The 17048-nt window shown below is 45.2% G+C and overlaps 1 protein-coding gene across 1 annotated transcript in view; it reads right to left on the reverse strand.

Moving 5' to 3' along the window:
- NEGR1 (neuronal growth regulator 1) overlaps window positions 1-17048 on the reverse strand; it is a 295277-nt gene that overhangs the window by 92514 nt on the left and 185715 nt on the right. The window contains 1 exon segment of the mRNA XM_055815591.1: window positions 219-350. Coding sequence (XP_055671566.1) covers window positions 219-350 — 132 coding nt within the window.

The raw sequence follows: 17048 nt of genomic DNA on the forward strand, positions 1-17048 counted from the left end.
AGCAGACAACAGGAGGATTTGAACCTTAATCTCCTTTTACCTTCCTTTGGAGAGGCTAACACATACATCAAATAGCACAGGTCGTTTTGCTGCTGTAATACAAAACCCAAACATGCTACAGTTTCACCACAAGCAGCAGTTTGCTGCATTAGACTTTTCTTCTCAGCCGCATCCCTCTTCTCCATTGGATTTAGGGATTAAGAAACAACATGACTTACAGTTTACTGTGACTTTTACTTTTTTCACATCTGGAACTGAGACATCATTTTCTGCACTGCATTCATATTCCCCAGCCTGGTCTCTTGTAATTCCATAGATGTCCAGGTACTGTCCACTCTCAAAGGGCTTTGCTGAAATGAAATAATCAGAGAAAAAAATTACTGGATGCTGAGCACAAACCACCTGAAGCTCCACCAACATCCAACTAGCAGCTGGAGGGTTTTGCAGATAATTCACATCCAAAGGGGGGCATGCTTACTTGCTCAGAAAACCCAGCTCCAATGGGGCTGCAAACCCCCTCAAGCTCCTGAGACCAACTAAGGGTCCTCTCCTGCCCCACAGTTGAACTCAGCAGCCTCCAGATCCATGAGAGCACCTTCTCAAAAGGTACCCTCTCATGAGAGGGCTTCACAAAATATAAGGCACAGCTGAGTCAAGACCTGCCTTAAGAGTCTTAGCACCCATCATTAGGGCTTATGGTTCACACCTGGGCAGAGAGCCGCCCCCAGCAATCAGCAGCAAAGCCAGCAGCCCAGCTGAAGGGGCACCTGGAGCAGCTAAGTCACCCTACTGCTGGGGGCCCCAGCATCAGCTTCCCACCACAGGTGTCCTCACTTCTCAGGGACCGTTTGACCTTGTAGCTGTATGTTAACCAGCTGGACATGAAGGGTGGTAAACCTCATCACCTGGGGGTCCCTGTGCCCCGAGGCTGCCAAAGCTAGATGTGTCCTGGAGGGAACCAGTGGCTGATCGCCTCTAATGGGTGGCCATGGGTGCCAAATGGGTGGCTCATCCCACGTCCTACCCCTGGGAAAAAGCCCTTTCAGGTTTGCTCACCACATCACTCATTGCTTAAGTGTTGTGCCCTGATAAACATTTCATCATATTAATTAAAAATTAAATAATAGCTCTCCTTTCCTACAGGACCCAAACCCAAGAAGTAACATGCTCACTCAGTGTTTGCCTTGTTGCACAGGAGTAAGGACAGCCAGTGTGAGCGCTTAGGAAACAGGCAGAGGTCTGTCCGGTGTAAAATGGTACAAAGACTGAACTGGCATATTTCTGTATGTGACTCCTTAGTGCGTTGCAACTGAAGGTATTAATTATTTTAGAGAGCAAGAACAATTATATGGTTCAAAAGCTAATTTATCTCCACTTGACATGGAGTCAGAGCACACAGGGAAATTTTTGTAGTTTTCTAAATCCCAGCACTTTTGCCTACTGTGGTTCCCACCCTGCAGTGAGCAGTTTGGTATTCTTCAGATGAAAACTGTTACCTGCTTCAAAGTTCATCTTTCTATATCTTTTGAGCAGTGCACCCTTGGTGGGGAGCAAATTAATTGTTTTACATTCCTCACAAGGCATTCGCCACATAAGAAACCAAAAAATGTTAAATATAACTTTTATCTTAAAACAAAACATCATAGCAGACACGACTACAGATGCTGGAAATTTTAAGCCTAAAGGTTAATAAGACTTGCTGAAAGTGTCGTCCCAGACAGACAAGATTTTAATTGACTATTAATAACTTTGCAACTTACAGAGCAATGAGGAAAATCTGAACTGGGTAGTGAGAACTAAGCAGAAGTATTATGTTCATGTCCATCACTGCAGTGAATTTCATTTGCTTATCTGTTCATGGATTAATGTTTTAAAGTGTGCAGGGTTCAAAACATCAATTATAACAGTGCATCGCTTAGCAAGATAGCACTCATTAATAAGCACAATACACCATGCCTGTCACGGGAAAGAGCCCCAAGTAAGCACTGGTTATGTAAAGTAGAAAGATAAGACTGAAATTGGAAAAACATTGTGAACTGAAGTGAACATTCATAAAATGCAATGAAATAATTTATGGCATATGAGAAATTGCATGAGAATGAATTTTTTTCTCTTCCATGTTGTTTGTAGGAATAAATTACAAAAAACGCCCACAACCCTTCCACAGACAATCCGGCCATTACTGTTCATATCGTGGCCCCCGTCCTGCTCCGCTTTGGCCAAGTTGAATCAATTTCTAGGAAGATGTTATTGCTGTTGCTTTGAACAGCAGCGCAGGACGCAAAGCCCTTGCCTGCCCCGGGGTGTCTGCCTGGCAAAGGAGAGACCTTCCAGCAAGCCTTCTGCTTTGTTTCTAACACCAAGAAAACTATATAAAATGCAGATTTTTCCTGTGTGTGAGGTTAAAAATTACTATTAAATGATGAGATTGTAACGCTCTCCAGTGTCAGTACTTCCCTGGGTATGTGGTATGCACCGAACTATTCTACACTGAATCCCGGGAATAATTTACGATATATCCTATTCCAGTTCCCAACATCAATCTGGAAAAAAAAAGAAAAAAAATGTATCTCGAACTGCCTAGAATTTCATAAAAATATTTATTTATGTTTTGATGTTAAGCAAAAAGCATCTTCTGCTTTAAACTTGTGGTTTAATGTAAACATAACCCATCAGGCAATACCCTGGTTCTTTGCCTCCCAGGTTTTGTGCCTGGCTACAGCATAAGCAACCCCAGCTCTCAGGGCTGACAAGCTGTCACCCGGCTGGCCGAAAACCAGCACCAGGAACAGTATCTGCAGGGAAAGCCAACGGGGGTCTGGGTGCTGGCACCAGCCAGCTTCGGGGCACTGCCGCGGACTGGGAGGGCAGCACAGCGCCGCACTGCAGCTCCAATGCATCAGCACTGCTGTCTGGAAACCTGGTGGGAGTTCCTACAATAATTCCTGTTAGAATCTTTTGCAAAAATGCCCATCAGCACTTTTCATAACCCTTGTATTTACAGGGGTCTAATGCGGAGCTATTAACCTAATTTATGCTTCAAAATACGCACGTATTTTTACAGTGCTGTAAACCCCGTATATTTTATGCAACTCACGTACGTGTCTGAAAATATTAAAATTAAGTCATGTCCCCAGAAATTTTGCATCCAGCTCACAGAAGAAAGCTTTTAGTAAATATGAGAGATAAATACTTTTCTTAGGGAATACACAGATACCATGTTTCATCTTTCCTATTCATCCGCACAGTACTTCATCTTCTTCAGCTTCGTTTTAGTTCTAGAGATTTCCCATGGCTGTGTGAGAGAACTTAAATCACGTTATGCAAAAGATATATGCATAAGTATATGTAAGCGTATTTATGTTACATTGGGTGCACATCCGGCTCAAGGAAGGATATTCATAAGCAGCAGGGAGAACAAACTGTGGGTGAAGACACTGGTGAATGAGCCGAACTCCAGGAGACAGCTCAGTTTTCTCCCTGTTTCTCCTGCGATGTCTTGCCGCCTGGGGAGCCGTGCCTTGCTCTACCCTCCCGAGGACCATGTGCATCCTATGGCCCTGTCAAGCCACCAGAAACGTGTCTGGCTGCCTTTGCTGGCTACAGCCAAAAGGCTTATCAGACCTGGTACCTGAGAACAAGAAATCTGGAAGGTTCATTAGCACCAGTCCATCAGCCTGAGGTCATGTTAGTGGGAAAAAACTGTTGAATTAAAAGAAACATAAACATGAGTACCTCGTGTCCGAGGCCATTCCTGATGGGTTTTTCAGAAAATCTGTTAATTAGACTTACTGGTACACATAATGATATGTAAGTAATCTGCTCTGGATATCTTAGGTTACAAGACCAGGTTCTCCAGCCAGGAAGAAAAATGCCTGGGAAAGTGCGCTTGAACACCTGTTTGCTGCTACTGCCATGTGATATGATGCTTGGTAAATCATCACGCTTGTTATTCCTCAGGAGAGTACACAATTAAAACTGTGTTTTCTTACCACGCATATGGTACCTGGCATCAGGTGTAGCACACGTACACACTGCCATATGGACCAGTTCTTGAAGGCTTGGACGGATGAGTTTTGCAAGGGTAGCATTTTCCTCCCCTGGTGTTAAACATAAGTCAGTAAGAAGAAAAATCTGGTGCAAGTCCAGGGTAGCTCCAAAAAACTCTGCGGATTTCATCTGAGCCAAGGTTTTTGTTTTTTTCCTTATTCACTAGGATAATAAATACAGTATAGCCCCAGTTTATGAAATGTAAAACCTGTTCAGTGCCCAGGACTGGCTTTTATGACCCAATCTTTGAGATACCTCATCCTCCAGCAGAGCTTGAAGCCCCTGGTAGGGCTGGGAGTGTGGAGAGCCCGAGGCTGAGCTGATGCCAATCCTGGTCCATCACAGGCTCAGGACGTTTCGATGGTGCACACGAGAGACTGTGCAGAGCTGAGTGAACCGTCTCCCAGAAGAGGGGAGGCACAGAGATTCCAGCTCATCCTTATGTACACTGCCTTGATGATGAGAACTGGACTCAATGTGAGAGAATAGAAGGTGTCTCCAATGATGATACCATGATGATGCCAGGTGCTTTAAGTAATCTGTGAGGTCCTTCTTGATCTCTGAGGCTGGGTTGGGGATACAGGATCAAGGGCACAAGGAGGCACCTTTCTTTCATGAAGATGAGTTGCTGTGGCATGCTGAGAGCAATCTGAAGTCTGAACAGTTGGATTCACCCAGAAAAATGATCTGAAGCCATTTCTACTGCTCATTATGGATTCTGGGTTTAAAGTTACACCCGATGCTGTAATTGAATAGTCCTCTCCAAGGAACTGCAGGCAATCTGAACAGCTCACTGTGTGCTAGGAGAATGGCCCTGTCACACTGGGGACCATTTAAACATCGATTGCTGAAGGCCATTTAGCTTCAGAGAAGCCACGCTCCACATTTGAAAAGAAAAACCAGATTAAATGTAAAGAAAAAAAATATATCCCAAACCGACTGATAAATTGAGGTCTGGAGGAGATCTCCCAGCTGACGACATGAAACAAGAAAAGCAAGTAGAGCAATTTTGTGAGAAAGGCATGCTGATGAGAGGAAAGAGATGTGAATATAGATTGACAAAGTTGAAAGTTTCAGAGATGGAGACAACAGGTTTACATCTATATGTGAGATATATAGGCCCGGAGACAAGCATTTGGAGAGCTGCCAATGTGCATGCTCATGGTGTGGGCAATGTAAATCTCAGCCAGTTATCAAGAGATGTTGTGTGTAGAGGGTAGAGGTTGGTGTTACAAGAGAAGTCATCACAGTTAGTTTTTCTCATTCTCTAAAGCTACATCAGTTCCTGTCCCTGCTCCGAACCACTGCCATGCTGCACTACGTGTCTGAGGTCCATGGGGTGATGCTGGTCTGGAGCAAGTCTGAATTTTCTATTTGCAGACTTCATGCCACAGAACACATGGTCAGTTCATGCTCCAGAATATGGACTGACTTTTCTAGATTTAGAAAATTTAAATATCTAGATTTAGATTAGATGTTAGGAAGAAATCCGTCACTGTGAAGATGGTGACGCACTGGCCCAGACTGCCCAGAGCAGCTGTGGGTGCCCCATCCCTGGCAGGGCTCAAGGCCAGGCTGGACGGGGCTGGGAGCAGCCTGGGCTGGGGGGAGGGGTCCCTGCCCGTGGTGGGGATGGGACTGGGTGGTCTTGGAGTCCCTGCCAACCCAAATCATCTTGTGGTTCTATGACTATTCTGCCTTGGCAGCTGCGTACTCGTATAAAGGAGAGCCAGCTCCATTTTAATACCTGAAGAGAGATACGGTCAACCAGGTGCAACTTTGGGAGAAAAAAACCCCACTGGAGATACCAGTTTGTCTGCATGTTATATCTTCTGGATATTTAGCTTCATGTATACCAGACTCCACTCTGATTTTTGCAGGTGTGCTCAGAACCCTGTGTGCCGGCAGAAGGCTGAGGTATGTAGGTGCAGCCTCCTGCAAATGTCGGGTTTTCTCACTGGAAGACCACAGCCCGCGGCAGGAGGCCATCTCTGCACGGGGACATGCAAAGGGCCCTTCAGCAGGACGGGGTCTGCAGGGCCCCCTCTTACACACAGGCCACTGGGTCTTCTGCACCAAACAGCCAAACATGAAAGGTTTGAAAACAGCCTAAAAACCCTTTCTCTGCAAAACCAAAATTAAAACCATGGGGGGAATAAAATCTTTTTAATAAGAAAGCAACACGATTAAATCCCACTTGATCTGATTTATAACTCGTAGAACTTAATGTGGAGATTTGGCTCTTGGGAAGGGGTAATTATTCCCAGCGAAGCCCCGTGCCTGTGGCGGCTGTCAGGAGAGACCTGGCCCGTTGGCCAGGCTGCGGGAGCCCCGGGTGGGGAGCAGGAGGGATGTGGGGCAGGAGCAGCTGGGACGGGGCCAGGCAGGCACCCTGCGGGACAGGGCCGTGCTCACAGCTCTGCTGATGCCCGATGGCTTTATAACCTTCCCTCCTCCTGCTGCTGTATTAAAATGATGCACCGCAAATGATAGGCTATTATTTATCGACTGATTATCTGTTTGGCTCAAATACATTTGTTGATCCCTCCCGCTTTATAGGACTCTTCTGCCTGCAGTTTGTGGAAACTGGAGTCACTATGAGTTAAATGAATCATTAATGTCTATTGTTTACATATTTCTTCATAGCCCTCAAAAACAACACCTTTTTTTTTGTAAAATGTGGGTTTTAGAAAGAATTCTTAGTATGTTTAAAATATGATTTACTCATAAAAATGCCCAGAAGAAATGATTATGGGAAACAAAACAGGAGATGCTGCAGGTATGGTCAGGATGAATGTGGCATCTGCTGCTTACTCACTGTCACCTCCCTGCAGCATCTGCATTCATCAGCACGCCCAGCCTGGGTTTGCTGCCTGCCTGCCTGCTGCCCGCCCGGAGGGGATGTCCCCAGAATAAAAATAAAAAATAGCAGCATCTCACTGCATTTTAGAGATTATCTGTTACTTTTCTCTAAAAAAATTGTGCAAGCCCCAAAGTTGACACACTTTGCTCAAAAGACCAGTATCTCCCAAAATAGCCCTGAGGGTCACTATAGCAAAGGAAGGGGAAAGAGGGTAAAACGTACAGTTGCTTGGTTTGGTTTTGAACATTAAAGATTTTGTTTCACTGAAATACCTTCTATGATTCATAAATCACTTGAAGGTGCAGTGTTTCTCAAATAAAAATGAACTGATATCTGAGGGAATCAACTAAGCATGTACCAAAAGTCTAATTTTCATTGCATTTTATGAGTTATTAATGAGTTCATCTACTTTCATTGAAAAGCAAGAAATACTATTTGCTATAAAATTATCCATAATATACTTATTTCTGTGCAATGCTTTTGTACATTTTAGTTTGAATTTTTGTATTTCACAAAGACTGTAATCTTACTCTTGATTCTCAGTTCCTTCACAAAGACCCAATTATTTGACCATCTTAAGTTTGAATATTCTTCTCCTGACAACTGTATTTTAACAAGCACTATTTTTTTCAGACTGTTAAAAGATTTTAAAAAGATATGAGGATTTCTAGGAATACCTTTCATGCTTTTTGAAGGGATGCTCAAACTTCTGGAATGGTCCTGACAAAAATGACATTTTTTGGAGAAGACTTCCTCAGAAAGCCCCTGACCACAGACAGCATAATGTCACCTGACACCAAAGCAATGGACTGTGATACTGAGTGTCACTTAATTGGATCCTAATACTAAATCTAGGTACTTACAAGAATGGTACTTACAAGTATCACTAAAAATAAAATAAAATAAAATAAAAGGCAAAAGCCCTATAACCTGAAACCAAAAGACACTGTCTTTGCATGGGAGAGGTGTGGTTTTGGAACTTTCTTGTGTTTTGTTTGTCCCAAGGCAAAGGAAAGAGCCACAGCAAGCAGATTACGTTGGGCACTGCTGCCTTTAAACTGTTAATGAAGCTCCTCATTTACTGCATATAGAGCTCCATGCCATTCCCCCTTGAATTCTTCGGAAGCTGCCAGGTATTTGTTTGATATTAGGGAACCATTGATGTAATGGCATATGATGCCTTTACCAACTGAAAAACTCCCCTTCAGGATCACAAGCCAGGCCATTAAATTCATATAAAATACTAATCACAGAACTTCAAGTCCCCAAACGGTTGTAAGATGGACCGATCCACCTATGCCATCCCCACATGCCCATCGGTGTGATATTTAGCTGGCCCACACACATAGCTTTTCTCATGCAGGGGCTGACAAAAGACCCCAAGTCCCCCCCAAGCCACCCCGTGTCCCAGGGGATGTGTGATTTGGGTATTTTCCAGGGAGGCCTTGCTCATCCATGCCCAGGGGCAGCTCCTTGCAGCGCAGCTGCAGCTGAGGCAGTGCTCAGGTAGGAGGCAGCAGTGCAAGTTTTGCATTTGGGCTGTACAACCCCCAGTAGCTTTGCATGCCAAGAGGGGTGCGTGGCAGTAGCTCACCCTGGGCTGAATGAATAACACCAATTTCTGTGCCCGGACTAATTGCTGAGGTGCCCAGACCCAGCTGGTGTGAGCAGCAGCCCAAAGCATTGGTGCTAACAGGGACGTGTGTCAGGCCACCAGGATGGAAGTTTTCCTGACTCATGGAGGTCCTGGCCAGAGCTGGTGACTGGGAGAAGTGGGCATCCCTGTTCAATCAACAGCACAAAGCAGTGGGCTTGTGTAAAGTACCAGAACAGGGAGCTGTAAACCCAGAGCTGAGAGCTGCGGTGCTTCCTCAGGCGGCACAGAAAGAAGAGTTTAGTCAAGGCAGAAAAAGAAGAGGTGTTCTCTCCAAACCCAGACCAGGAGCAGGACATAAAAGCTTTGTAATGCCCAAGGCTTCTAAGCCCTAAATTAATATTATCTTTGTCAGCCCAACATGCTGGCATGGAAGGCGTGACTTCTGAAAGCGGCTGTGCCAACACGTGCAGCACACAGCAAAGCAGCACCCGCAGGCTCCTCTGGCAGCTCGGGGCGGCCGAGAGCACGTCCCTGCCCCTCCTGCCTCCCGATGCTGCGATGGGTGATGCCAGCCGGTGCCAGCGGTAAGCGGTGTGGCAGAGGAGCTGCCAGCTGTGCACAGGATTCTCCTGCATATCTCCTCTCTCCCACCGAACAAGTGAAACCTCCCTGATCACGGTCAATCTCAGCCCGTCACTGCTGAGTGTCCCTGCCTTGGTCTGTCTCTGAAGGTTTCCTGGCTTGTCTCCAAACTCTTCCGGCTTGGTTGCAAGGAACAGATGTTTCGGCTCAGTCCGGTAATGCTTCACCTGACCGAGGAGTGCAGCGCTAGCGCCATAATGAAGCTACCGCCTGCAAGATGAGTAATGATGGCATGAGGGAGGCATATCACTGTCATTGCTGATCAGGTTAAATCACTGAATTATTTTACATTCCGCTTCTTAGACACCTAAAGGGAACAAGCTTCGCTTTTGGTCTAATGCAGCAATAAATCTATGGCCATTTAGGAAAGGTGGCTGCATGTCACTGCCACTCAGGATGCCGCATCGCCACCCTGTAGCCCATGAGAACATCACCGGCTCCAGACTCAAAGGTTCATCTCCTGCAGTACATCACCTTGACGGAGCGATAGCTCCATAGGGAAAAACCCTTCCTCACCCTTAGGGCTCTTATCCAGCACCTGGGAAGGTGACATGCCATCACTCGGAGAGGGAGACAATGGAACAGTGGCTCCAGGCATTGCAAACCCAAAGCCATGAACCAGGAAACAATAATCACTGGGCAAAGCAGACTGAGCAAAAGAGGTCTTGCCGGGTGGCAGTACTGCCAGGCTGCTTGAAGTACCTGCTAATTGGGCTTTGAATTACAAAGTCAGGAAAATGTGGTTCAATAAGAAGATCCTTCACACAACTTGATTAGTGTTGGGAGCAGCTTCACTGCGCAAAGGCAGCGGCTGAGCGGAGGGTGGCTGAGAGCAGCTTGTCACAGATCAAAAATTATATAAAGCACAATTGCAAATATATCAGAGGGCAACAGTGGTGTAAAATAACCCTTGCCAGCAATGACATCTGCTCGATTTGTAGAATTTAGTAAGACAAAAGACGCAAGGCAGAAACTTCTGTTTCTAGAACTTTCAGCTTTAAAACTGTTTTCAAGCAAGAGACGGAGCATTTTAAAAGATGAGCTCATACTTTGTACACACACAAAGCCCTGGAAATCTGATAATAATTCATGTCAGTTCAGTATTTTCAGCCTGAAAATCCAGGTTCAGAGAACTTGCACTTCAACAAAATACTTCTTATTTCTGTCACGTGTGGATAACATCTGAGAAATGGTGGTTCTTTAGCAGAAGTGCAAGTGGAACAAAATATTTGACATTCGCTTGCTCATGTCAGGCTATGTTTGTTTCTTAGGATTTAGCTAGAAGTTTTACAAAAGCCTCTCTGCTCCCCCCTCCCCAGCATCAGCTTCCCGCAGCAGGCTGCTTCGGGAGGGGTCTCACAGGAACCGCACTGCCTGGTCGGGGACTAGCAGTGCCTTTTGTCCTGTAATTGAATTGAATCAGCTCTTAGGCTCATTCCTCCCAGACAGCCCTATCATTTGAGTGCTCTGAAGATGTATTACACTAATATATCGTCAGAACGACATTGCTATGATGATACATTAATGCAATACATCTTCACGGCTTTAGGGCTGTCCAGAAACAATAGGACGGGCATTAGGTTCAGCTCAGTCATATCACACTCATGCACACATGCCCCGGCGGCAAATGAAATGTGTTGGAGAAGAAGAGGAGTCATCACATGAATATGTTCAAATCTAAATGCAGGCTAATTTCTGGATATGTGTAGCTTTCCCCAGTGTTAGTGAAAAATCTGTTATTTTGCATGTGCTAAACAGTTCTTACAAGGTTTTCTGGGGGGTTGTTGGGTTATTTTGGAAACACTTCAGTGTCACCCTTCTCTGGAAACAGGACTGAATGAATGAGGAGTGTCCTGGCGCTAGGGATTTGCCTTTCACTTGACATGGGGAAATCTGTCTTCATTCAGCTAAATTCACAGTTTCTGAAAATCTGCTCTCACAAACGCTTGCACATTCATACAACCGGTTTACCCTCATGTTTTAGGAAAATAACCAGAAATTAGACTGGAAGCGATAGGGATAGAACTGTGAGAAAAGGGAAACAGAGCAGGGAAGAACTGGAAAATACGAAACTAGAAGTCACCAGAGATGATGCTGAGGAGCCAGGCTGAGGTGTTACAAAGGCAGAGGGGGACTGTTCAATATGAGCAAGCCACAGAAGCCGGGATGATATAGTCAGGAAACACCACATGCAGCTACAAAGAAAACAGGAGATTCCTGTCTCAAACTAATTTTATTTTTTTTTTCCCCTGCAGCCAGTGACTGTGAAACCTGCTAGCAAAATGTACATCACACATCAGTCTCCTTGCTGAGCCAGTGATGCTCAATCTCTACACTGGCAGGTAATGCAGCATAACAGGGGTGGATGTGGAGACTGAAACACTGCTGAGGACCTAATGTGCGCCATGTGGGGTGCCTGGGGTGGCTTTGCTTTGTCGTGGATCGGTCCTGGTGGGCTAACTCCCACTCCTGGCAGGACTATGTGAGGTTCACTCCAGGAGAACATCCACCAGGTTTCCTTCCTTTGAGGGAGTGGAATTCACGCACTTTGGGTGCCTCCCTATTGGCATTTGAGTTCGGACCAGGAGTGCACTTTTGAGGTGCACCTCTTGGTCGCCCTCACTTCTTGCACCATGCTTGGTCCTGCAGAGCGTAAGTGCAGAGCCCAGCCTTGTGCGTGAATCCATTGGGTAACACCACCATGATGCCAACAGGAACCAACTAGCATGAAAATACTTGTTTGAAACATGAAACTTGATTTAACAACACTCGTGGTAAACATTACGATTGCAAAGCCAAGCACACTGGACAAAGCCAAAGGTGAGGCTACTCCTGCAATCTTTTTATGCCCTTCTCTCTATATATACATTTGATATAGACCCATCGTGGTCACTGTTGTCTAAATACAGCTGTGCTTCATTTGAAGCACCTTGCTTCCCCCAGCATCTGCCCAGATATTTAGCTAGTTTGGCAAAACATAACCGACTGCATCTGACCCACTGCACCCCTGCTCTGCCTGCCCTGCTAGCTCTTGCTGCCTCCTGTGAGAGAGAGCAGCTTCTCTGATGCCTCTATCCATGTGCTGTATTGGCAACAGCCAGAACAACCCTCTGGGATGTGGAGAGAAACCCCCCCACTTCTCTCCATTTGCTTAATTCAAATACAAACAAATGCAATTCCCCTACATCTTGAACGTTAGACTATGCTGGGAGTGGCATTTCAAGAAGTGGCATTTTGTTTTAAGGGAGTTAGGTAGAAAAAGTTTTGCTTCTTCCATAAGACTTGTTGAAACTATGTAATTTAGCCTATTTTGTATTTAGAAAAGCCTGGAAAATGTTAGGCTTTCCCTGAAAGCAGGTCCCTAAGCAGCAGAGCGCCCAGGCGGTGTGTGCTTCTGCTGGCCCCAGACCGGCTCAGCGTGGCTGCTCTGCTGGACGCTGCCCGAGCATCCTGGCTGCCGGGCCCTCTGAGCCAGGAAAAGTCACCTTTGCAAAGGTTTGTCAATACTTAAGCGGAAAAGATTTTTGACATACAGCACCCCAATTTTGCAAAGCAGGAGTACTTTATCAAAAGCTTTCTGAATGGCTTTTGTTGGCATGGCTCCTGGCGGCACCGGCAGCGCTTGCTTTTCCGGAACGGCACCGTAGCACCTACCCACCCTGCGTGCACAAGTGTTAAAAGCTGGAGTCATGTTTCAGGTAGACCTTAATTCTTTAAAATTCTGCCTTCATTCTTAAACTATTGATGGTGCACTTTGCTCTTAAATGTCAGAACAAAATAAGTAATACCTGCAATTTCTTCAGATGACATTTCAACAATACCAGATTTTCAGATTACAGACGCCAGCCCGGTGTTTCTTATGGTGTTACACTGAATGTGTAGATATTGTGGATTTACATAATGGGTTTGTATAATGAATATTTATATAATGAAATCATTTACATAATGACTGCAAGTTAAACATGCACAATAAAGATTCCAGGCCAATAATTTATGTACTAAGTTAAAAATCACCTCTAAACAAATTTTATTTTTATTCCTATGAAAGGTTCATTTTCTCCCTGTTCAAAAAAATTGAATCCGACCTTACCCAAGTAAAGGCTGCACCGATGCAAATCATGATAATATTTTTGAATTAGTCTATATTGAATCATTTGTATTCAGAGATTTCAGTTTCTTATCTTTTAGTAGCAGCTTTGACAAACAATTTCAGAATATTCTAAATATGATTCGTTAATATAATTTAGTGTTGTAGTTTAGATGCAATGTTTGCATGTAAGCCTCATTAGTGCCACTGGGAATTACGGGAGAAAACTGGTAGAAATTACAAAGTGCAGATGAAGCTTATGTTTAGATAAAGGTAATTTGCTGCAGACAGAACATAAACTGTTGCAGAAATCTGGTGTTTTCAACTCTCTTGCATTTTGTTTGCTAATAAATCCAGGCTTCTTGTTTGCCAGGCGGATATGTAATTGGATTTGAGTGCCATTTATAACTGTCTGTACACCAGAACATACACCTGAGCACAAAAGCGGTAGGTACGGTGTTATTGAAATGGAAAAATTCTTCTTTATTTGGTAGACTAGCAGACAGAACACATTCTGTGAATTGTATGTTTGCTTCCATCACATTTTACAAGACCTCTGAGCAAAAAGTTATTTGGATCCTATGTTCTCCCACTTCGGACAGAGTTCTGTCCATTAATCAACCGGGGGACACCCAAGGCACATCCCAGTGCTCTGCAACAGCTGCATCGGGGCTCACCTCTCAGAGGGAACAGGTGTTGTAATGATGCATCCCTGTAACACAGTATTTGCAATGAGTTTGCCAGGCCTCAGCACTGAGCCTTGTCAGAGCATTGCTGCCTGGATTTATCCTGCCCTGCCCATGGCTTCGTCTTCCTTGGTTCAGCTGGGGCAGCGTTTCCTCCAGCTGAGCAGGCGTCCCCAGCTAACCTGGTTTACCTCTGCCCTTCTGCGGTACAGCCACGATTTTACACAGCCAGCAGCAGGGAGCAGTTACTCGGTGTGTAACCAGGTACTTCTGACTGTTGCACAAAGAAGCAATGCAGAGAAACACGGGCTGGTGTGGGATTGCAGGCTTGAGACATGGGGACAGGGGATGCAATGCAAAGGGGGGCAGGCACGGGCTGGATAGAGATGGTCAGGGGCTGCCACAGGAGACCCCACGGCTGCGAACAGCTCACCCATGGTCAGCTAAAAAATGCACATTTGGAGCTGGACAAAGCAAGGGTTAGGGGTATCAGAGAACAAAGGGATTATATGGGACGTATGTAGAAGGCACCATGTGCCATAAATGAGGATGTAATCTGGAGCTGCCGAGCAACAAAGAAAGAACAGAGGTGTAAAAGCACAATAGCAAACATTTTAAAATGACCCCAAACAGATCCTAAAGGGAGGAAAAAAACCCACCTGGACATAGTATTCCTCCCCCCAAAGCATCCCGGGTGCTGACGACTTGCCGTAACAGTTCCCCTCCCAGGATGAAACCCCCAACCTTCACCAGGAAAAGGATAGAAACTAAGTGTGTCTATAAAAACTTTAACTGCATCAGTGTTCCTTCTTTTTTGGTAAGTCATAGAATCACAGAATGGTTTGGGTTGGAAGGGACCTCTGAAGATGATCTAGAACTAGTCCAACCCCCCTGCCATGGGTAAAGGATATCAAATCTAGGCTAATAATGATTCTTCAGTTAAAACTTTTTTTTTTAATAACTATATATATACATATATATATAAACAAGCATTTTTTTGTTATTGTATCAGTTATACTTCCTCTTTGCCCATAAATGAGACCGAGCAGTTCACAAGCACCAGTGTAAACACATCTGGGGGTGTAGTCAACCAGTCACGCCACCAGGAGATGTTCCCAGTGCCACCCCAGGCAGCAAGCCCATGGCAGGTGCGTATCCCACTGCGTTTACAATAAATAATGCATGCACATATTGAGGGCACCCCCAGGCAAGAGAGACATGGACATGTTGGAATGAGCGCAGTGGAGGGCCATGAGGATGATGAAGGGGCTGGAGTATCTGAACTGGGGAGCAGCCAAGGAAGGTGGGGTGTGAGCCTGGGAGGAGTGGGCTCTGGGGGTCCTGTACGTGAAGGGGGTGTAAATGAGATGGATCCAGAGACACAGGAGATTCCACTTAAACATGAAAAAAAGCTTTGGAAAAAAGCATGGAAAAACCCATGAATAAAGTGAGTGTGATCAACCACTGGGCCAGGCTGCCCGGAGAGGCTGTGGCATTTCCATCCACGGAGATATTCAAAGCCAATTGGACATGTTCTGACCAGGCCGTGGACCAGCTGATCTCCGAAGGTCCTTGCCCACCTCAGCCATTTTGTGATTTTCTTTTTTTTAAAATACCAGATTTGTTAAGCCCTTTATTATTTCTTAAGTAATAACACAAATTTGTTAATTTGTGTTTCATCTAACCTACTGCTTCCTGGTGAGAAAGTGAGGGATGTGACAAAACCAATCCAACAAGCCACCCTTCCCCAAACAGAATCCTAAAAGGAGAAGGTGCATGGGATCTGCAGGGTGACCTGCCAGCTAATTGGTCGAGATGCTTTAGCAGAGAGGATGAAACAGAGAGCATATGGTACATGGATGTTGCTGTCTCCTATGGGCACGGTTCATACATGCTTCCACGAAGGGCTGAGAAGGCAGAATGAAGCAGGCGTCGGGCAAGGGCAAGAGAACAAAGCACAGGCTGTAACTGCCTGCCCTTATCTCTTTGGTGGTGAGCAAACCTACCCGTCTGCCCACAGTGTGCTGTGCTAGGCACTTGGCAAGGGCACATCATCACTGCCCCATGAACGCTGTACCGTGCTGTCTTTGATTAGTTTTGTCCTCAAATTTCATTTCAGTTCTCATTGTGGTAAATGTAATGGGTCTGCAGCCGAGTGATCGCATTTTTCCTCTCAGTCCTTGTTCTCGGTCCTTTGGTCAAGATACAAAATCAGTGGGTTTACCGAAAGCCCTTGTGATTGCACGCTAATTTTGTCTGAATTCAAGATGTGGAGTACCTGATTCCTCCTCAGACCCCTTCTCCAGCCTGAGTGCACTAATTCTCCTTTTCTGCTTTTTTCCTCTCCAGGAAAATTGCAACAGCTCCTTTCTGGAGACAATCTAATGCTTTAAGCTATTACTCTAAAGTATCACCACGGTTTCCAATAAAATTTTATTTGACATTTAGTTAAAATCCATTTTCTGCTACAAGTGAATTTTTTTTCCTAGTCCCTTGATGGACACTTCAAGCAGAATTCATTGTCATTGTCTTAAAGGTCAGAAGTTGGGGTTTTTTTTGCAGATCTTGCTTTGTAAAGCAAGCTGTTACTCAGGATTATGAGGCACTGTAGCAAGCTGTGACAGTCCATGAAACCATTCTTCACTGCAATTACATGGATTTCATAAAAGTTGTGTGAGCAAACAGAAAGACCTTCACTGCAAAATCAATGATCATTGTAGAGTCCCTATGAAAGAACCAGTGCAATCCCAGTCTGGCATGCAGCAGCCAGCGGGCAGCGGGGAGTATCTCCTTCCACAAAGACAAAACCCACCGGGATTTCCAGGGCCAGCAGCTCTGAGACAGGGAGCAGGGATCTCCCCACCTCTGAGCGAGCCAGGTCCTGCTTTGCTCCAGGGAGCCAGTGGTGCTGGCTCTGCACCGAGTCAGGCAGGGTAGAGATGCCTGTGGCGTTAGCTAAATGTTTACTTCAAATACGTTACGAGAAATTAAAGGTCTAAATGGAAATACTACGCAGAAACTATACTTTTAGATGCCATTTTGTTTGCAATTTTTCATACATATGAATTAAACTGTTTGATAAAACCATTCTAATAAGCCATGCTGTAGCATGGGATACTGGTT

The sequence above is a fragment of the Falco peregrinus genome, chromosome 10 (assembly GCF_023634155.1).
Source record: "Falco peregrinus isolate bFalPer1 chromosome 10, bFalPer1.pri, whole genome shotgun sequence".
In the NCBI taxonomy this organism is placed as follows: Eukaryota; Metazoa; Chordata; class Aves; order Falconiformes; family Falconidae; genus Falco; species Falco peregrinus.